This window comes from Protomyctophum bolini, assembly GCF_963924005.1.
Source record: "Protomyctophum bolini genome assembly, chromosome: 18".
NCBI classification, from domain to species: Eukaryota; Metazoa; Chordata; class Actinopteri; order Myctophiformes; family Myctophidae; genus Protomyctophum; species Protomyctophum bolini.
This window is the reverse complement of record NC_137879.1, coordinates 33,978,266-33,998,968: the sequence shown is the minus strand read 5'-3', so window position 1 is coordinate 33,998,968 and position 20,703 is coordinate 33,978,266. Positions and strand designations below refer to the sequence as shown.

The following is a 20,703-nucleotide window of genomic DNA, read 5'->3' as shown; positions in this document are numbered from 1 at the left end:
ATCTCACCGGTCCATTTGGTTCCATCTGCTGTGCATTCTCCGCTCAGGATTTGACATTGTCTGAAATATTGGCAGTTGGCACTATTAGACTCTATATAAACCATAGGGTCTGGACCAATCAACACTGGAGTTCTGGTTAGGCGTGAATTCCGTTTGTGTCCGAGCATAGGCATGGTAACGCCCCACCTGCCTGTGATTGGCCTACACACACACACACGCACACACACACACACACACGCACACGCACACGCACACGCACACGCACACGCACACGCACACGCACACGCACACAATTTCAATTCAATTCAAAGGGCTTTATTGGCATGAGAAAACATACATCGTTTACATTGCCATAGCAAAAGGCACAAATTACAACAGTAAAGCAATACAATCAAAATCACACAATCACACACGCACACACACACACACACACACACACACACACACACACACACACACACACACACACACACACACACACACACACACACACAAACACACACACACTTCCCCAGCTGTTGAACTTTCAGAAGATTGACTGCTGGTTGAGCCAATGGCGGCGCGTTTACCAGGTCTGGCCAGGCTGCGGTTGGTGGGAGAGAGCGCTCAGAGAGGGTGGGAATGAGAAGTTGGAGAGTCCCCCCCCCCCCCCACCCCGCCGTCCAGCTGTGTGTGTGTGTGTGTGTGTGTGCGCGCGTGCTTGCTTCTCCACGGATGGAACGGAAGGATCTTTAGAACAGCGAACCGATCTGGGCGACAGAAAACAGTCTGAGGAGGAGACAGACAGAGAGAGAGAGAGAGAGAGGGAGGGAGGGAGTATAGGCTACATAGGCTACTTACTATAAGCTACAATCCATTCCCATGCATTGGAACAGTAATGGCAGATGGGGGTGATATTTAAAATTAAACATATAACGGTGATTTTTGGCACGCGCTTTTCTCTTTTTCTCCTCTCCCCACACATGCAGGCACACAACACAAGGATGGCGTGCAGCATCTTATGGACTGTGTGTGAGACTTTATAACCATCAGTGATGTATTACTATTAGGATCTTTTATTGTATCTAAATGCGCTGATAGAAGTACTGCACTGCAGCCTGTTGGATGCAAGGAAAAGTATACCTAAATCTAAAGGAGGACTGCAGCGACAAATCATTTGAATTCAATTTCATTATTATCTATAATTTATTTTCTGCATCTTTGCCTGCGTTTTTTTGGGAAGGGAAAAAAATACCCCCCCGTTCCCCTCCCCAGCTCCCCATCCCCTCCTCCCTCTACCCTCGCAGTGTACATATTCTTGCATATAACTCGGAAAGTCTAGTGTGCTCTGGCTGCAGGCTGGCTGGCTCTCCAAAATTGGACATCATTTCTGTGCTATTTTTAAGCGGGATATCGCTCGGTTATGACTTGAAGAAGGAGGAGGGAGCTGGGATCCGCCGTGCGTCCCCGGAGAGTCTCCCCCTCACTCACACTCGCTAGAGAGACCATGTTGCAGCAGCAGCCCGGCGCAAACCCTGCGCTGTGAGGGAACGGAGCGGAACGGAACGGGAACGGTCCGGCGCGCCACCTGGAAACTATACAATACAATAGCCTTCAAGACTGAGAGAGACGCATATAGGCTATACATTCGCCGCTGAAGAAGAAGACCCCCCCGTATAGGCTATTACGCATCCTTCTCATCTTTGTGTGTTTTTTTTGGAGGGGCTGCACTTTTTAACAGTGATCATGCGATGACCGAGCGCGCCCCGGGCATATACAGAGATCATTACAGGTAGGGTAATAATTATAATAATATTAATAACGACCATCCATCCATCCATCTGATCCATCCAACACCATTTGCCCCGCCGGTCGGTCGCGTCGCGCCGCCGTGCCCGTGTCGTGCGACTATATAGGCTGCATGGCTATATAGACACTTTTGAATGGCATGCCTCTTTTTTAGGAAATCAACTTTTTATTAATTCAAATTAAGGCGTTGTTATATTATTCTCTTATCTTGTTTAGTAGGCCTATTGTTATATAGGCTGTAATGTCTGATTGTTCTTTTTTTTGGAGGCTGAAGTGAAGTCTGGAAAGGAATTGGAGCAATATATCGTGTATAGGCTATTTGGTGAGATTAATTTGGTCCGTTTTGGCGAAGGGAAGTAAAGAATGTAAAAGGACACACACACACGGGGAGTCCCTCTGTGGACATGGCTCTGTTGGATTTCATTAGTTTAATGCAATTGTGTGTGTGGTAGAAAATATTTGTAGCCTCTATATATAGGGCAGGCCAATATTATATAGCTCTAGAAGACCCTGATTGTGTATATAGGCTATAGTGGCGCATTCACTTGAAATGTCTATAAAATGCAGTGTTTTTTTTTTTTTTTTTTACTAGTTTAATTATACGATCTGCATATTTTCCTAATTGACCCCCCCTCCTCTTTTCACCGATTCGACGGAATATATTTAAGTTGGAGACACTAATTGCAGCCTATGTTGTTGTTTTCCTCCCTAAATAAAAAGTGTGCTGTGTTGTTGGGGAGGGGGAGGGTGGGGGGGGGAACACAACCTTGCGTTACGCAGCAGCCTTCACTGTTCTTTTCATGCGCTCTTTCATGTGCTCCGTGACTGTGTGTGTGTGCGTGCGTGTGTGTGTCTGTGTGTGTGTGTGCGCGCGGGGCTGCCCTGGCCTATAGCGTGCGTGCGTGCGTGCCACAGCAATGTTTAGACATGTTCGGTGTTTATTGCGTTCATGAAATCATATGTTTACGCATTCCCTCCTTCTCTTTCCTCCTCCCCCCGCCTCTCTCAGGGGGTGAACGATGGCCGAGGAGGACGGGGGGAAGAATGACCCCGGCGCGGCGGCGGAGCGGGAGGAGGAGGAAGAGAGCTCCTCTCTGCCCAGAACCTTCATACGGCTCAACGACCTGTCCGGAGGAGGAGGAGGAGGAGGAGGAGGTGGCGGCGAGGCGGAGCCGCCGCCCACCACGACGCCCACCACCACCATCACCACTCCCACACCACCTGACGGCGACGCCTCTACTACGGGCGAGGAGGAGGAAGGCGGCGACGCCGCGCTGCCCTACCCCAACATGGCGCCCGTGGTGTTTTTCTACCTGAAGCAAACCACGCGACCTCGGAGCTGGGCCCTCAGAATGGTCAACAACCCATATCCTTTTTGTTGTTGTTGTTGATTTGAAACGTATTTAAATCAATCTTGTTGCCCCAGGAAACGCCCCATGCTCTCGCTCCCTCCCGCCCTGCCTACTCAAGGTAAGATACTACACACCTGCTACATATCTGTACCTGATCATGGCTGCTAATAGAACTGGTCCTAGAGAGTCAAACCTCACGTGAATTGTCTTGCCTAAAGATTTCTCAGCACAAGGACTTGCTGAGAGAGACAGATATTCTCTGACATTGGATGTTTTGTTGTACACGTTTGTTTTGTAAACAGTAGGCCAGCCATTTTGGAATGAACTCGGGCCTTTCCTCACAGGTGTTACCACTGATACTAATGAAGGCTCTGCTGGTCCAACAGAGTCAGCCTCGTGCATGTTGGCTCTCACTAACACTATAGGTACAGACAATGGGTCCATTTGGTTCCATCTGTACACTCAGAGTTATGGGTCCTTGGAATTCAAAAGTTTGAGAAAAAAAATGTACTAAACTGGAACAGAAGCCTATACAATTAGTATCATCGGTAACACCTGTGAAGAAAGTATAGGGAAGGGGTCCGAAGTAGGAATTGGTTATTCAGTGTGCAACTGTGCACTGATCACCTATACTAGCTTCGATTATTCATGCCATGGTTGGAGATCAATTGAGCTTAATTGGTACCATCGGATATATAGCTGCATGCAGCTGCATAGTTTCCATAATCAAGTCTATTGATAGTATACACCTGGAGAGGCTGCTGTCATGGTGAATGGACCCGTCTTTGGTTGTCGAGTCCACTTATTGACTCATAAGTGAACAGACTTGATTTGAATTGGTTTTTTACCTGAAAGAGAGAATGTGTGGGGAAATCGGCAGATCTGCATTGTGAGCTTATAGGTTGGCAATCTACTGCGAGCGACACCGGTCGTGTGTGTGTGTGTGTGTGTGTGTGTGTGTGCGTGTGCGTGTGTGTGTGGTTTCTGTAGTTTGGTAGCTCGCCTTGAGCAGCCCTGTGAATAGAAGGGAAGCAATGCTGTGTTGGCGTGCGTGCACATTAGGCCATGCACACCGACGAGTGCACACACACACGGTACAAATCTTGGAGTGTTGATTTAACTCGGTGTAACAACGATGGACAAAGCTAGGGCAAATCGACTCTTGCTGTGTGGCTTTTCTGCTCTAGGAATCGTGTGTGTGTGTGTGTTATGCAATTCAAAGTAATTACCTTCCTCCCAAACCTCCCTTCTTGTCTCCCTATTAAATATTCCCTCTCCTCCTCTCCTCATCCTCTCCTCTCCTCTCTGTCTGTCGCACCGTGTGTCCTGCCGGCTGTCCTCCATTATTTGTCACCCTCTTAATTGAGATGCTAAGTCAGCCGTGCGAGTCTCCCTCCCTCCGCCCGCTCCCTGCCACTCCCTGTCGACGTCTTAACGACCGCCGACTGTGCACCGTGTTGCTCGCTCCATCTCCTCCACCGACACACACACACACACACCGCCCTCCTTCGCTCTTCTCTTTTCCTTCTTTCCTTCCATCTTTCCTTCATTCGCTCTCGCTCTCTCTCTGTGTTCTCCCCTGTTGATAATCATTGCAGCCGATTTCCATGTCCGTAAATGCCAGCTCTTTAAAAGGTCTCCTAAATAGTATTTTTTAGCCGCGGGGGCAGAGGGTCTGCGGGTCCTCAGGGAGTGACGGGCTCCTCTCCAGTGGGTATTATTGTCTAGAGGGGCCCGGCGCACACATGTGTATATACAGTAACGAGTAACATGGCACGCAACCAGCCTAAAGGATGGATTCCACGGTGAAATGTATACACAGTCATTACAGCATAGCGGGATATAGCTCACAGTGGATTCAGTTGAGACTGGAATCCCCTAATGGCATGATAATTTGGTTAAACGGCACATTTGTATGCTGTTTTATACTCTTAAGGCTATAGGCTCTTATGTGCACAGCAGCCATATTGGAAAGACATTGGGCTCCTTCCTTCCCCACTTCCCTTCACAGGTCTTATACCAATTATACTTATTAAGGCTCTGTTCCATTTAGTGTAGCACAGTGGTTCTCAATTAGGTTTTTGAGGACGTATACACTACAGTGATGCAAATAGGTTTTCAATGTAATGAGTCCCGGGATGCAGGGATGGTCTTTTAGAATGAGTCCCAGGAACACTTTATGAGTCCCACTTCAACAACGTTAGGAGTCATATTTTGCCAGTTTTTACAAATTGCAGCAATTAACTCCCATTTCATTGTATATTCATGTAGAGAACAGAAGAATAAATGATTATTAGAACTAAAGCTATAGCCAAATCAACTAGAATAAAAAAACAGTACAGTATAGTACAATAGTGCATCCCGTGGATGCAGAGGCCGTTGTGTTATTGCGTCTCTTAACATATAAACTGCGTTTGGGATGCAAAATGCACCCTATTTTAATCTCTTTGGCACACTGTAGGGCTGGTGACATGAATTCTGAGTCTGTTTTGTGAACACGGTTTTCTTTTTTGTTTTTTAAAGATATGTTTTTGCGGCTTACGCCTTTTATTGGTTTTTTGAAGGGACAGACAGGACAGGAAACAGGAGAGAGATGGGGGAAGACATGCAGTAAAGGCCGTGTCGGGCTCGGGAGTCGAACCCGCGGCCACACTGCGACTGGATTACTAGTTGGGGTGCCCAGACGGTTTACGCCACCGCCTGGGCCATGTGAACACGGTTTTCAATGGTCTCCCATTTAGGCCACTTGAGGGGTGATGTGTCACACCTGCAGTGACTGCACACACTTTGTCTTCGACGTTTGAGTTTTACAACCATGTTTGTGTTTGAACAAACACTCAAAGCTGGGCATTATATATAAGACATTTTTTTTTAATCTGATCTCAGGTCAGAATGGAAAACTGTCAGGATGTAGAAGACATCTTTTTTAATCTGATCTCAGGTCAGAATAGATGCAATATGGCCTTGATGAGCCCTGCAGCGCTTCCTCTCTATGATTCCCATGTCTGACTTTGTCCTTGGGTAGACTCGGTGTGTGTGTGTGCGCGACTGTGCGTGCGTGCGTGCGTGCGTGCGCGCAGGTGAATGCATTGTAGTGATTTCCCAAGACGGGGAGGATTTTATTGAGGTGTTCTCTGTCATCCCTGTTTGGCCTTTAATGTGTGCTGATTTAGGAAAAGGTCACCGGTTCTGTAATGCTTTTGTAACATTACTGAGATCGATGTTTTCTCTCTGCCGTGTGTGTGTGTGTGTGTGTGTGTGTGTGTGTACGGCTACATTTACATTGTGATTCTCTCGCTCACACTATGCGCACCACACCTATATCGGCTATTTTCAAATAGTCCAAATATATGTGTATATGTTTTTTAGTAATACAAGTCTACAGAAACTACCAAAAAATCTAATAATTGTAGTGGAGTAAAAGTATACACTGACTTCCTCAGAGATGTAGTGGAGTAGAAGTGAAAGTATTGGAAATACTCCACTAACGTTAATCAAAATAAAGTACAGTACTTGTGGACTGGTAAATGTATACAGTTGCTTTAACCCATTCTGACCTGAGATCAGATTCATACGAGGTTTTCCACTGGACACACACTGGTCTGATTAACCCATTCTGACCCGAGATCAGATTCTAAAAATGTCAGTCGTTCTTCGATTTTTCTAAAATAGCAGACCTACAAGCTCGTAGCGCGCCACTCGGTGGCGCGCTATGAGCTTGTAGATCTGCTATTTTTCAATAGCTAAAGCATAACATGATGCTAACACCAAAACGGGTTCCCGGTCAGAATGGGTTAAGTCACTGAATCTGATCCAGTTTGTCAGCTGTTCTTTCCTCTTGATTGGAAGCACACGGCAAAATGATCCGGGGGGGCCAAAAGCTATTCTGAACAGGCATATCCTCGGTGAGCCCCCCCTTGGCCCCCCCGGTCATTCTGAGCAGTCGGAGGTAATTAGGACCCCTGGATGCTCACAGAGGTATTTAGGTTCTAATGGAGGACCCCTGGGGTGTGTGTGTATGTATGCACCGAGTGATGTTTTGCCCATAGCACACTGCCTGTGTGAAAATCCCCGCGCTGTTATTTTTCGCTAATGATTACTGCACTTGTGTGTGTGTGTGCGTGTGTGTGTGTGGGGGGTGTGTGTGTGTGTGTGGGTGTGCGATAGAAGAGGAGAGAAAGTGGAGTGACAGAGAAAGAGAGCGAGAACTCATAGATGAAGTAGCTTGTGTAAGCAAGCCAACACACACACACACACACACACACACACACACACACACACACAGGACTCCCGTAGGTGTCTCCTCACTCATATGGAGCTACGCATATATCGTGCCAAGGCCAGGGAGGAGAGGATTCTGGGAATGCATCCAGCAGCAATATCTCTCTCTCTCTCTCTCTCTCTCTCTCTCTCTTTCTCTCTCTGTGTGTCTGTCTCTCTCTCTCTCTCGTTTCATTTAATCTCTCCATCCCCCTCAACGTCTCTCTCTCTCTCTCTCTCTCTCTCTCTCTCTCTCTCTCTCCCTCTCTCTCTCTCTCTCTCTCCCCCCCTCACTCACACTGGTTTAAGCACAGGATTACACGGCCCTGGAGCAGGGAGGAATGACACCTGGGCCGGCTAGGTGTTTGTTTGTCAACATGCTGCTGTAACCTCACAGTGTATAGAGCCCTGTAGTACCAGTGGTAGAGGGCTCACAGCGTAGAGCCCTGTAGTACCAGTGGTAGAGGGCTCACAGCGTAGAGCCCTGTAGTACCAGTGGTAGAGGGCTCACAGCGTAGAGCCCTGTAGTACCAGTGGTAGAGGGCTCACAGCGTAGAGCCCTGTAGTACCAGTGGTAGAGGGCTCACAGCGTAGAGCCCTGTAGTACCAGTGGTAGAGCCCTGTAGTACCAGTGGTAGAGACCTGTAGTACCAGTGGTAGAGGGCTCACAGCGTAGAGCCCTGTAGTACCAGTGGTAGAGGGCTCACAGCGTAGAGCCCTGTAGTACCAGTGGTAGAGCCCTGTAGTACCAGTGGTAGAGACCTGTAGTACCAGTGGTAGAGGGCTCACAGCGTAGAGCCCTGTAGTACCAGTGGTACAGACCTCACAGCGTAGAGCCCTGTAGTACCAGTGGTAGAGCCCTGTAGTACCAGTGGTAGAGGGCTCACAGCGTAGAGCCCTGTAGTACCAGTGGTAGAGGGCTCACAGCGTAGAGCCCTGTAGTACCAGTGGTAGAGCCCTGTAGTACCAGTGGTAGAGGGCTCACAGCGTAGAGCCCTGTAGTACCAGTGGTAGAGGGCTCACAGCGTAGAGCCCTGTAGTACCAGTGGTAGAGCCCTGTAGTACCAGTGGTAGAGACCTGTAGTACCAGTGGTAGAGGGCTCACAGCGTAGAGCCCTGTAGTACCAGTGGTAGAGCCCTGTAGTACCAGTGGTAGAGACCTGTAGTACCAGTGGTAGAGGGCTCACAGCGTAGAGCTCTGTAGTACCAGTGGTAGAGCCCTGTAGTACCAGTGGTAGAGGGCTCACAGCGTAGAGCTCTGTAGTACCAGTGGTAGAGGGCTCACAGCGTAGAGCCCTGTAGTACCAGTGGTAGAGGGCTCACAGCGTAGAGCCCTGTAGTACCAGTGGTAGAGGGCTCACAGCGTAGAGCCCTGTAGTACCAGTGGTAGAGGGCTCACAGCGTAGAGCCCTGTAGTACCAGTGGTAGAGGGCTCACAGCGTAGAGCCCTGTAGTACCAGTGGTAGAGGGCTCACAGCGTAGAGCCCTGTAGTACCAGTGGTAGAGCTCTGTAGTACCAGTGGTAGAGGGCTCACAGCGTAGAGCCCTGTAGTACCAGTGGTAGAGACCTGTAGTACCAGTGGTAGAGGGCTCACAGCGTAGAGCCCTGTAGTACCAGTGGTAGAGCCCTGCAGTACCAGTGGTAGAGACCTGTAGTACCAGTGGTAGAGGGCTCACAGCGTAGAGCCCTGTAGTACCAGTGGTAGAGCCCTGTAGTACCAGTGGTAGAGGGCTCACAGCGTAGAGCCCTGTAGTACCAGTGGTAGAGCCCTGTAGTACCAGTGGTAGAGGGCTCACAGCGTAGAGCCCTGTAGTACCAGTGGTAGAGCCCTGTAGTACCAGTGGTAGAGGGCTCACAGCGTAGAGCCCTGTAGTACCAGTGGTAGAGAGCTCACAGCGTAGAGCCCTGTAGTACCAGTGGTAGAGAGCTCACAGCGTAGAGCCCTGTAGTACCAGTGGTACAGACCTCACAGCGTAGAGCCCTGTAGTACCAGTGGTAGAGCCCTGTAGTACCAGTGGTAGAGAGCTCACAGCGTAGAGCCCTGTAGTACCAGTGGTACAGACCTCACAGGGTAGAGCCCTATAGTACCTATACCTACTTCGCATACGTACTTCGCAAAAAAAAATAGTACCTTTTCCACCATTGCCTATAGTTCCATACGACAAGCGCTATAGCTATAGCTGCCTGCACTCAGTGTTTTTATATAGGGAGCGCTTTTGGATTCACAGTGAGTGCTAAATAGCCAATATCCATTTGGGTTATAGCCTCTTGATCCCTCTCTTTTTAGCCCTCTTCATCCATCTCTTATAAGTGTGTTATTTCCATCAACAATATTGGACCCTTTGCTGTCTCCAGCAGCACTTATACTGGGTCTATTTGTCCCCCGTAACACGCGTCTAACACGCGTCAGCAGTGCGTGTTTCTTCTGTAGTGTAGACCAAAGGAGAGCGGCATGTCTGTCTGTCTGTCTGTCTGTCTGTCTGTCTGTGACAGAGTAGTCTCGTGTGGCCAGACTGTTGCCTCTCGCAATTTTTCAAGCGCTTCCGTCATACGGTCTGGAGCAGCGGATGCTCTGATCTCACCTGACTCCTCCGCCAGATTGCGGCGGTATTGACCAGTTCACCAGTCACCCTCCTCCTAGCCTGCATCTGGGATCTCTCAAAGCAGAAACGATGAACCAGGAAGCAGCGGGACAAACACTTGATATCTCATAATCATTTCGAGTTGTAGTCTTGTTAGGTTGTGTTTACATTAGAGTTGTAGTCTTGTTAGGTTGTGCTTACATTAGAGTTGTAGTCTTGTTAGGTTGTGCTTACATTAGAGTTGTAGTCTTGTTAGGTTGTGTTTACATTAGAGTTGTAGTCTTGTTAGGTTGTGCTTACATTAGAGTTGTAGTCTTGTTAGGTTGTGTTTACATTACACTGTAAAAAAAATATCCGTTAGAAAACGGCGAAATGCTCCGGTAATTTGCTGCCAATGCATTGTACCGTTAATCTACGGACACTTCTGTCATCCCTATAACGGATAATTCCGTACTTTCACAGGACTAAGTCTGTTCCTTTCACGGACACTTCCGTCATCCTAAAACGGAAAATTCTGTATTTTTACAGTATTTAGTCCGTTCCTTTTACGGATATTTCAGGAAAATTCTGTACTTTTACAATACATAGTCTGGTCTTTTTACGGACAATTCTGTACCGTTATGGAACTTAGTCTGGTCTTTTTACGGACAATTCTGTACTGTTATGGAACTTAGTCTGGTCTTTTTACGGACAATTCTGTACTGTTATGGAACTTAGTCTGGTCTTTTTACGGACAATTCTGTACTGTTATGGAACTTAGTCTGGTCTTTTTACGGACAATTCTGTACTGTTATGGACCTTAGTCTGGTCTTTTTACGGACAATACTGTACTGTTATGGACCTTAGTCTGGTCTTTTTACGGACAATTCTGTACTGTTATGGAACTTAGTCTGGTCTTTTTATGGACAATTCTGTACTGTTATGCAACTTAGTCTGGTCTTTCTACGGACAATTCTGTACTTTTAAGGGACTTAGACTTAGTCTGTAAAGACACTTACGTTAATCCGAAAATAGAAAATTAAGTAGATTTACATAGGATATTCTTTGTACAATTTACAGACATCAATCTGATTAAACCACAAATATACAAATAAAACATGTTTATTTGTATTAGTTTTCTTTTCAGTGAACAGTGCAATTATTTTTGTAAACATGCCCAAAGCACCCAGACAACACATTAACCGCCAGGATTAATTAATTCACCTCATAGAGTAACCTCGCACAGCAGGCAGGTTTTACGCTCATTTAGAAAGTCGATGATTGTTGGCATCACGATCATAAACACTATAAAATACTCTTTTGCTTGAGGTCCTGGGCGGGTAATGTGTTAGTACCATATAGTTCCATTACATTTCCATCATAGAAACAATAGAACACAACTTTTATAGACATTTCCCTATAATAAAAATATACATTTCAACTGCAACACATTTCTTTTAAAACTTTTACAGGGATCGTTTGCCACTGCTTTCAAACTACTGACTCACCCGTCAGTGGGGAATTAGGAGTCCCCTCCAGGAGAATGTAGAAAGCGTCCTACACCTCCCACTCATCATTCCCCACTGATAGGTGTTGCCCCAGCCTGTAGGAGAAAATGCAGTGACAAATATCACCCTCCAATTATTTCAAAACACAATAAAATACACGTCATTTGCCACTGCTTTCAAACTACGGACTCACTTGTCAGTGGGGAATGAGGAGTCCCCTCCAGGAGGATGTAGAAAGCGTCCTACACCTCCCACTCATCATTCCCCACTGATAGGTGTTGCCCCAGCCTGTAGGAGAAAATGCAGTGACAAATATCACCCTCCAATGATTTCAAAACACAATAAAACGCAAGCTAGTGCAACAAAATAGGCATGTCTCACCTTTAGAATACTCAAACATCAAACATTCTGAGATAGATAATAGTTAAGTTCTGTTTTGGGGGGCAGGTACTTCACCCCTATGCCCCCTTAGTGCCATACACATTTCCATTTCAAAACTAAATAAACAGCAATGCTGTTGCATTCTCACCTTGAGAATGTTCAAAAACATTGTTACAGACTGGCAGTCTGACAGACAAGAGGTAGTGTGTGCGTGTGTGTGTGTGTGTGGTTGTGCGTGTGCGTACACGCAGTCTAAAAACCTCATGTTCCATACGAAGTCCTTCATTGAGTCACAAACTTTGACAGTCTTGCATCACAAAACATTGCTCTGTCAGACTAAGTGTCCTTTGTCAGACAGGAGGTAAGGTAGGGGTAGGGGTGTGTGTGTGTGTGTGTGTGTGTGTGTGTGTGTACAGTCCAAAACCCTCATTCCAACCTCCATTGGAAATCCTTCAGTTGAGACACAAACTTTCCCAGTCTTGCCGGAATGTGCCGTTTTTTCCCCTGCTGTTCTGCCTTGGACCCTCTGTCTGGATTGATTCCGGAAAGGAAAGAGAAGAAATCTTAGCTACACATAAAATAGATGAAACTGAAGTAAAGAGTAACAGAGGATAGATCTTTATGTAAAAAATGTACTGGTAATGAAGGGCAACTTTATTTGTTTAATTTGGGACATTGGGTCAGGGGTAGAGTGGTTAGTAGAGCAGCTGGATGGGAACGGCGAGGTTCCCAGTTCGATCCCGTGGGCTCCCCCAGAGTTAGTGTCAAAGTGTCCTTGAGTAAGACTCTGATTAACCCCCAATTGCTCTCAATTGATGAGCGGGATGGTGCCTTGCATGGTTTCCTCGGCCATCACGGGTGAATGTAATGCACAATGTGCATATACACTGTATGTCTATAAAAGCACCATTTAGCATTTTCATCATGTAGATAAATATCTTGACCTGTTGAACATGGAATGTTTTTGGCAGGTTATGTTTGTAATCAGCTGGAACTCTGCACAAGTAAGCCTTGCAGAGCCACGAGGCCCATAGGGCAGGAGCCCATCTCCCGTTTGTGTACAGTATTTGTAGTGCATTTGGGTGGGGCCTTTATGGCATAGCAATGACAGATTTATACAGTATTTGGCTGCATGCCGAAAATAGCAGATCTACAAGCTCACATTGTTGTGACGCATTATGACAGACAATAATTCGAATAGCCCAGATATAAACATTACAAAACCATGTGTTGCTTACCTTTGAACGAACTCCAGCGTCAAAGCCATCTCCTTCGGGTACTCAATATTGCAGACATAGAACAGGGAGAAAGCATATGCGAGGGCCGCAACAGGGGAAGTGATGTGGTCATTTACAATGACCTGATCCACAGCCATATTGAATTGCTGGTCACCTTAAACAGATCACAAAAAACTAAATTAATTTAAGAAATCACACACCCACACACAAAATAAAAATAGAATTGCTGTGATTTCTGGTAATTAGTAGTTTTTGGTAAGAACAAGCAAAAAAATACTTTGAAACAGTATTCAACTTGTACATACCGTAATTTAAAGATGTTGCCCCTAATCTGCATATACTTTTTCATCACAACAAATTGTCATAGCAGGAACACTAAAAACAAATGGAGCATATATACCAAGCTTTCTGGGATAACTACTAACCTCTGAGTAGGATGCATGGGGTACATGGGAGGTTGCTGAGATCAACATCGTTGGTGTCCTGAGGAGAAAAGATAATAATAATAATAATAAAACTTTGTATAGCACCTTTCATGACATGAAATGCAGCTCAAAGTGCTTTACAGAGAAATGGAGGATAAAAGAAAAGCAAGGCAACAACATTAAAAACAAGCAGTAATGCAATACAGTGAGGACATGAATAACAAAAAATAAAAGATCAATTAAAAGCAATGTTGTAGAAGTGGGTCTTGAGCTGAGCTTTAAAAATGTCTACAGAGGCTGAATGAAGATGAAGTCAAGATACACGCATGCATTTGATGATTTTATGTTTCCAATGTACACAAACAGTGTCTGAGTCAGAGGAAACATAGAAATGTTACAGGGATTCTCAATATTTTCTATGATTCACACATTACAATATAATTATGTTGAGATAATTTCCTGGGGTTTACAATCATAACACTTACCTCATTATGGAAGAAGAGGCGATCAGGGTTTTCCTTTAAGTATCTCGCAATGCCTTTGATCAGCTCCACTGGACCATCACCCAGCTTCAACCCTATGATTGATTGAATACTTTATTAACAGTTCATACCAATTATACAGATGTTTAAATACAAAATGTTTCTATATCTGTGGTGCTCAAAAGTGTAACTGTAAAGACAAAACGGAAGTGGGGAGGAGGCTCCACTTCCGCTTTATATTTTAATCATGATAGAACTTCCGTGGCCTCCGACTGTATGATGGAAGCATTTGGAAGTTGCGAGAGGCAACAGTTTGGCAACGCGAGACTACCACATAAGTAAAGATATTAGTGAATAGGATGACATACAATAGAAAATACATATTCAACACTAGTAGCAATACATGTATATTGGGGAAACAGGGGTGGGGTGGGGGGTAATTTACCTTTGGAGTCAAGGAAGTTGTTGATACCCGATTCTTTGCCGGAAAGTTCCTCTGCCAGCTTGTTCAGTACCGGAAAGCCAAGGAGTTGAGATGCGTGTTCAAACAGGTGAGCAGCTTCAAATAAGAATGGCCACTCTTCCTTCATGACCTTGACATAGGGGTGGGCGATATGGAAAAATACAATATCACGATATTATTTTCTAGCAGTATCACGATACATATAGTATCAAGTATAAATGAAGGTATTGCAAACATATACGATATCTGTGAATATCGTATCACGATACAATATTTATCATCATAAACAGACCCTCACCATGACACATGTTCCATCTTTTATGGCTTCACGCTGGATGGGATACGTTTCAGTCATCAATTTTCTAACAGATGACTCCTAAAAATAGAAGAAATCCAATAGATTGTTTTACACACACACAAACAAACACACACACACCTCCGATCTATAAGCTCATGTTTCCCCATTGTGAACTTTATAAATTACTCCCATTAACCAAAAGGTAATCCATAGTTACACAATAATCAGCAATTAAATAATGGATGGTTAAATTAAAGTTTGCAAAATACTAGATTATACAGACAACAATTTTGTGTGCTGGAGAAAAACTTACCAGCTTGGAAAGCGCGGACGAGTCTTCTGCACTGAATGACAGACAGAGTGTTCTCAAGGTCCGAGGCTTGCACATCGATGAGGTCATCCACAGAAGCAACTCCTAAATCCTCTAATCTGGCTAGGACTGCATCCAATTTATCACTACAAAGTGCCGGTATGGCCAACTGCTTTACAGGGTCCATGCTGGCATGTGTTTCAGAGGAATGAGCAACCTCCCACCTCTTTGGTATGAAAAAAAGTGGATAATATTCTGTAAGTTTTTCCAGATTTTCACAGATGAACAAATCAGAATAATTTTCATCAACTTCATAGACTCCAAGCTCAGGAACCCAGCTGGCCGTTTTCCCCCGTAGCAAAAGTAGGACAGTGGTTTCATTTTTTATAATAATGCTCGCTATGTGTCCCAACTGTAGTTGTCCTTTAGTATATCTCAGCACAACAAGCATACCATTTTCATATGATGTGCCTTAAATCAGAAAATAATCAGAGGTGACCCCATCTGCCAGCAGACAGAACCAGTAGTTATTTCAATTCCCTTATCTTCAAAAGCAAAGTCCCTTGGGAAAAAATAATAAAAAGGGAACTACTCTAGTACTGTATATTCTGCTGCAAACATTTAATTAGCACTTGTTGTACAGTATTTACAGTATTATTTATTTGTACAGACACTACACTACTTGTGTAACATGAGCAGCAAGGCTATTGAATAATATATCTATATATCTACGTTGTGGCCAGCGGGAGGTACTGCACCCTGGGTGGTTTTCGCAATTTAATTCACTAATAAATTCATTATTAATTCATAATTTGTTAAATTGGGAAAAGGGCTTCTTTAAGATCTCCATATTATTATGGTCAATGCCTGTGTGAAAAGTGAGAGCGATTGGTGCAGACAATGAGCTACGGCAGTCACAGACATTGATATGAGATGATGATGAATGATGCTAAATGACGGTGGTGGTTTAGCATGACACCACCGGACACGTTCTAAGTTTCTAACCCATTAAATGTGCATTATAGCACGGACACACACACAGTCACACACCTGCAAATATAATACAAGCTTTAGCCCATAGAAATTTGAACGGGCAGGCAACGTATAGCTGCTACGTTTATCCTAATGTGAACACCACAAAAAGAGCTAACCAAGAGATAGCATCGAGGGGTCAATGCTGTTGTCTTGGCTAGCGGCCTAGCCTAGCTAAACCACAGCCTTCTATGCCATTAAAACACACACACACACACACACACACACACACAATATAAGGTATCTAAATATAATCAAATAGTTATACCTCTGTCTGTTAGTAAGCCAAGTCTGGGTGGGGAGACTCCTTGCTAGCGAATTGAGATTACAACAATAGCTCCGGTCGTAGCTAAAAGAGCTAACCAGTGCAACAACAACTATAGGGGGGAAGGAAGTTAAGCTAGCGCATAAGCAGAAGTAACACTATGGTCATTCATGAACGGACGCGACAAACCCGAAAATATAATAAATGCTAAATATAATCTGAACCCATCTTTTTTTTTTTTTTTTAATAAAACACTGTGTCCAACTTTTGACGCGGGAAAACTGGGCACTTGCCAACTGGGGCCAGAAAGAAGTTCAAGTTACACACAAGAGATAAATAAATAAAAGTCATAAATTAACTAATGTAATTAACGTACCAACCAAACTTTTTACCAAAAGAAGCGTGAGGTTCCAGTCCAAAGGTAACACACATGCAGCCTGACCTGTCCTATTTCTAAACGTGCGGGCGGAGAGATTCTTTAATGGCGGACTTAAGGCTTTTTTTACACCAATGTGCGCATGTCCGCAAATGACGGGGAAAATCCCTGTACTCATAGGCCCCTCCTCGGCTATCGGGTGGAATTGGGAACGATACAATCATATAATACAGAACATTCCCATCAAAAGACGAGCTTTTCTTACAGTGTAGAGTTGTAGTCTTGTTAGGTTGTGTTTACATTAGAGTTGTAGTCTTGTTAGGTTGTGCTTCCATTAGAGTTGTAGTCTCATACAGCCGCATATCACCCCTCTAGCGGCCTCATACAGCCTCATATCGCTCCTCTAGCGGCCTCATACAGCCTCATATCGCTCCTCTAGCGGCCTCATACAGCCTCATATCGCTCCTCTAGCGGCCTCATACAGCCACATATCGCTCCTCTAGCGGCCTCATACAGCCTCATATCGCTCCTCTAGCGGCCTCATACAGCCTCATATCGCTCCTCTAGCGGCCTCATACAGCCTCATATCGCTCCGGCCAGAATTGGACCGGAGTACATCGTCTCTGCCTGAGAGTTCCCAGACTCTCCCTGCTGGCAGAATGCACATGTTGTCCAGCAGGGGGAGTGGTTTCACCGGGCTAGCTCTGATCATGAGTAAACTATTAAAGTGGAAGTGAAGCCTCCTCCCCACTTTAATTTTTCGTCTTTACAGTCTTTACAGGAAATTGTATCCCAATGTAAATGAAAATCAATCATCTCAGCATACTGTAGCTTGCTGCTTAGCAGAAATGGAAATAAAACAATGAAACGCAAAGATATTTTGAAATATATTTTCGTGAACGGAAATGGCAGCTTCCTTACTCGTATTTTGGGATGTGTAGTTCCAGACTATGTATGTATGTAGCATTCAGATATTGTGGAGTAGTACGCTGCACGCACATCGCAAACGCATTTGAGGTTCTTGCCTCTCTCCTTCCACCATTACTCTATTTCTTTATTTTCTCTGGAACCTGTGTGTGCTTGTGTGTGTGTGTGTGTGTGTGAGCGAGAGAAATGCATGTTCCAACTCCAATCTTGTCCAAACACCAGAAATAAATAGGACCAACCCAAACCCTCGCTTGGAGAGCGCAGTGGGATTTCAGAGAGATTTTTTAGTAGGAGGTGAAAAAGCAGGATTGGACCTGCCAACAACTCTTCTTTGATACGTTCCACACACACACACACACACACACACACACACACACACACACACACACACACACACACACACACACACACACACACACTCTCTCTCTCGTTTCTTTGGAGTATTTCAGACCTCTCCAAGTTGGAGTTTTGTGAGCTTGATCTACCCTGAACTCCTATGGCAACGTGTGTGGGTGTGTGCACTCCACGCATCTGTCTGTGCATGTTTACACACACACACACACACACACACACACACACACGCCACGCACACACATACCGTATTCTGTATATGAGCTCAGAGTGCTGCATCTGCAAATGGGGGGAATCAAGTTTTATGCAGTATTCATTACTTGCCAGACTTCCACCCTCTGTGTGTGCGTGTGTGTGTGTGTGTGTGTGTGTGTGTGTGTGTGTGTGTGTGTGTGTGTGTGTGGGGCGTACATGGACCTTGTGGTCAGTAGAGCATATGATCTGACTTGCATGTATTTTGCATGTGAAGGATGCAAGCTCACGCAACTATAAGACGGTCTTAACCGATTTGGGGCGGGAACCCCTTTTGGTGTTTTTAAGCGTATAACGTTATACTTTAGCTGTTGTAAAAAACAGCAGATCTACAAGCTCATAGCGCGGCCGAGTGCCACGCTATATGAGCTTGTAGATCTGCTATTTTCTTTGCTTCTGGGGAGGTCCCTGGATGCATATTTTCAGATGGGGTTCGGTGGCCAAATGCATATAATCTCTGCGGTCCTTGACACATATTGAGCACCACTGACATAGAAACAGGTATTTCTGTCATGATTTAGAAGACATTTTCTTTAAATTTTCGACGTCGGGTCAAAATGGGTTAAGGGATCACAAGGCAAAACATTGGAGCACTTTTACTCATACAGAGTATACGTACTGTACGCCAGTATACTTCTGCACGTCACAATGTTTATGCAGGACTTGTATTGTATACTTGCAGCAGAAATTGTGCTATTGCCAATTTCACTTGGCTTTATAATTTACTCAGCTAATTTACAAACGACACAACCGTATAGGGTCTCTCTTATCTTACATAAGATGTAATACTTGCTTCCGAGTTATGACAACACGCGTGCGTGCGTGCGTGCGTGTTTGCCTGCGTGCATGTGGGACATGCAAGCCTTTTTTTTTTACAGTATACGCGCAATATAGTAGCATAACAGCCACATGCGACGAAGGTGCCAATTAGCCGTGAATAGGAGCGCTTGATGATGGAGAGGGTGGGAGAGAGATGCATGAGAGAGGTAGACGCGCACACACACACACACACACACACACACACACGCACAGAGAGGCACGGAGGTAGACGGAACAGGAAGCAGGAAGACGCCGTATGAGGTCTGTTCTTAACGAGGAGCTTTTGTTTAACCCATTCTGACCTGAGATCAGATTCATACGAGGTTTCCACTGGACACACACTGGTCGGATTAACCCATTCTGACCTGAGATCAGATTCTAAAAATGTCAGTCGTTCTTCGATTTTTCAAAAATAGCAGACCTACAAGCTCATAGCGCGCCACTTGGTGGCGCGCTATGAGCTTGTAGATCTGCTATTTTTCAATAGCTAAAGCATAACATGATGCTAAGACCAAAATGGGTTCCCGGTCAGAATGGGTTAAATGGCTGCGACGCAGCAGCGCTGCACAGACGGAGCACAACACAAAGACGCTCACCTTTTGTGTGTGTATGTGTGTGCGTGCACACCCTGCATGTGTGTGTGTGTGTGTGTGTGTGTGTGTGTGTGTGTGTGTGTGTGCGCACGTCGTGTATTTTGTGTCTGTCTGTCTGTCTGTCTGTCTGTTGGTGCATTCACACGGGCGGATGCAAAAGATAGAAAGATGCAAAGATGCAAAGCCACACAGTGTATTTGTAATTGCCGAACGACAAGCTCACAACTAGCTAGTTTCGGCGAAAGCCTTCCCCACAATACAGGTCAGGATGCCGGGGTTTTATTTAGTTAAGCCTTGAGTTATAGTTAGTTGGTTTATGTGGTTAATCCTGAGTTATAGTAGTTAGTTGGTTTATGTGGTTAATCCTGAGTTATAGTAGTTGGTTGGTTTATGTGGTTAATCCTGAGTTATAGTTAGTTGGTTTATGTGGTTAATCCTGAGTTATAGTTAGTTGGTTTACGTGGTTAATCCTGAGTTATAGTTAGTTGGTTTGTGTGGTTAATCCTGAGTTATAGTTAGTTGGCTGTCGTGCTAAAAATACACTTATGACAGAGTTGCGCTGAGAGAGAGAGAGAGAGAGGTTGCACCACTCGGTTCACACAGGTGTGATTTTTAATTATTTATTTACCTAGGGAAGTAGCTGAGCACAGGTGCTCATTTTCAGCAACACCCTGCACATAGAAACAAACAGACAGCTGCACGCACACACACACACACACACACACACACGCACACACACACACACACACACACACACACACACACACACACACACACACACACACACACACACACACACACACACACATTAAAACCTGGGAGCTGACCAGTACAACCACAGTCTCATACTGCTGGCCACTAAGCAGCTCCAGGGGGAGCAGTTGGTTGGTTCAGTGCCTTGCTCAAGGGCACTTCAGCCGTGTTGGGTGAGTGATGACAATCACTTCCCCTCCCATATTTTTCCTGCCCCGTCCGGGGGAATCGAACCGGCAACCTTTCGGCAACGAGGGCGCTCCTCTAA

At 45.2% G+C, this 20,703-nt stretch overlaps 1 protein-coding gene across 1 annotated transcript; it reads left to right on the top strand.

Moving 5' to 3' along the window:
- Nucleotides 1-1,339: 1,339 nt before the first annotated feature.
- LOC308333655 (uncharacterized protein) lies at nucleotides 1,340-3,179 on the top strand (the record flags this gene model as incomplete). Its single annotated transcript, XM_080790111.1, has 2 exons — nucleotides 1,340-1,771; nucleotides 2,798-3,179. Exon 2 carries the CDS (start codon nucleotides 2,808-2,810, stop codon nucleotides 3,177-3,179), a length of 372 nt encoding a protein of 123 aa, XP_080646237.1. The 5' UTR covers nucleotides 1,340-1,771; nucleotides 2,798-2,807.
- Between the last annotated feature and the right edge of the window lie 17,524 nt (nucleotides 3,180-20,703).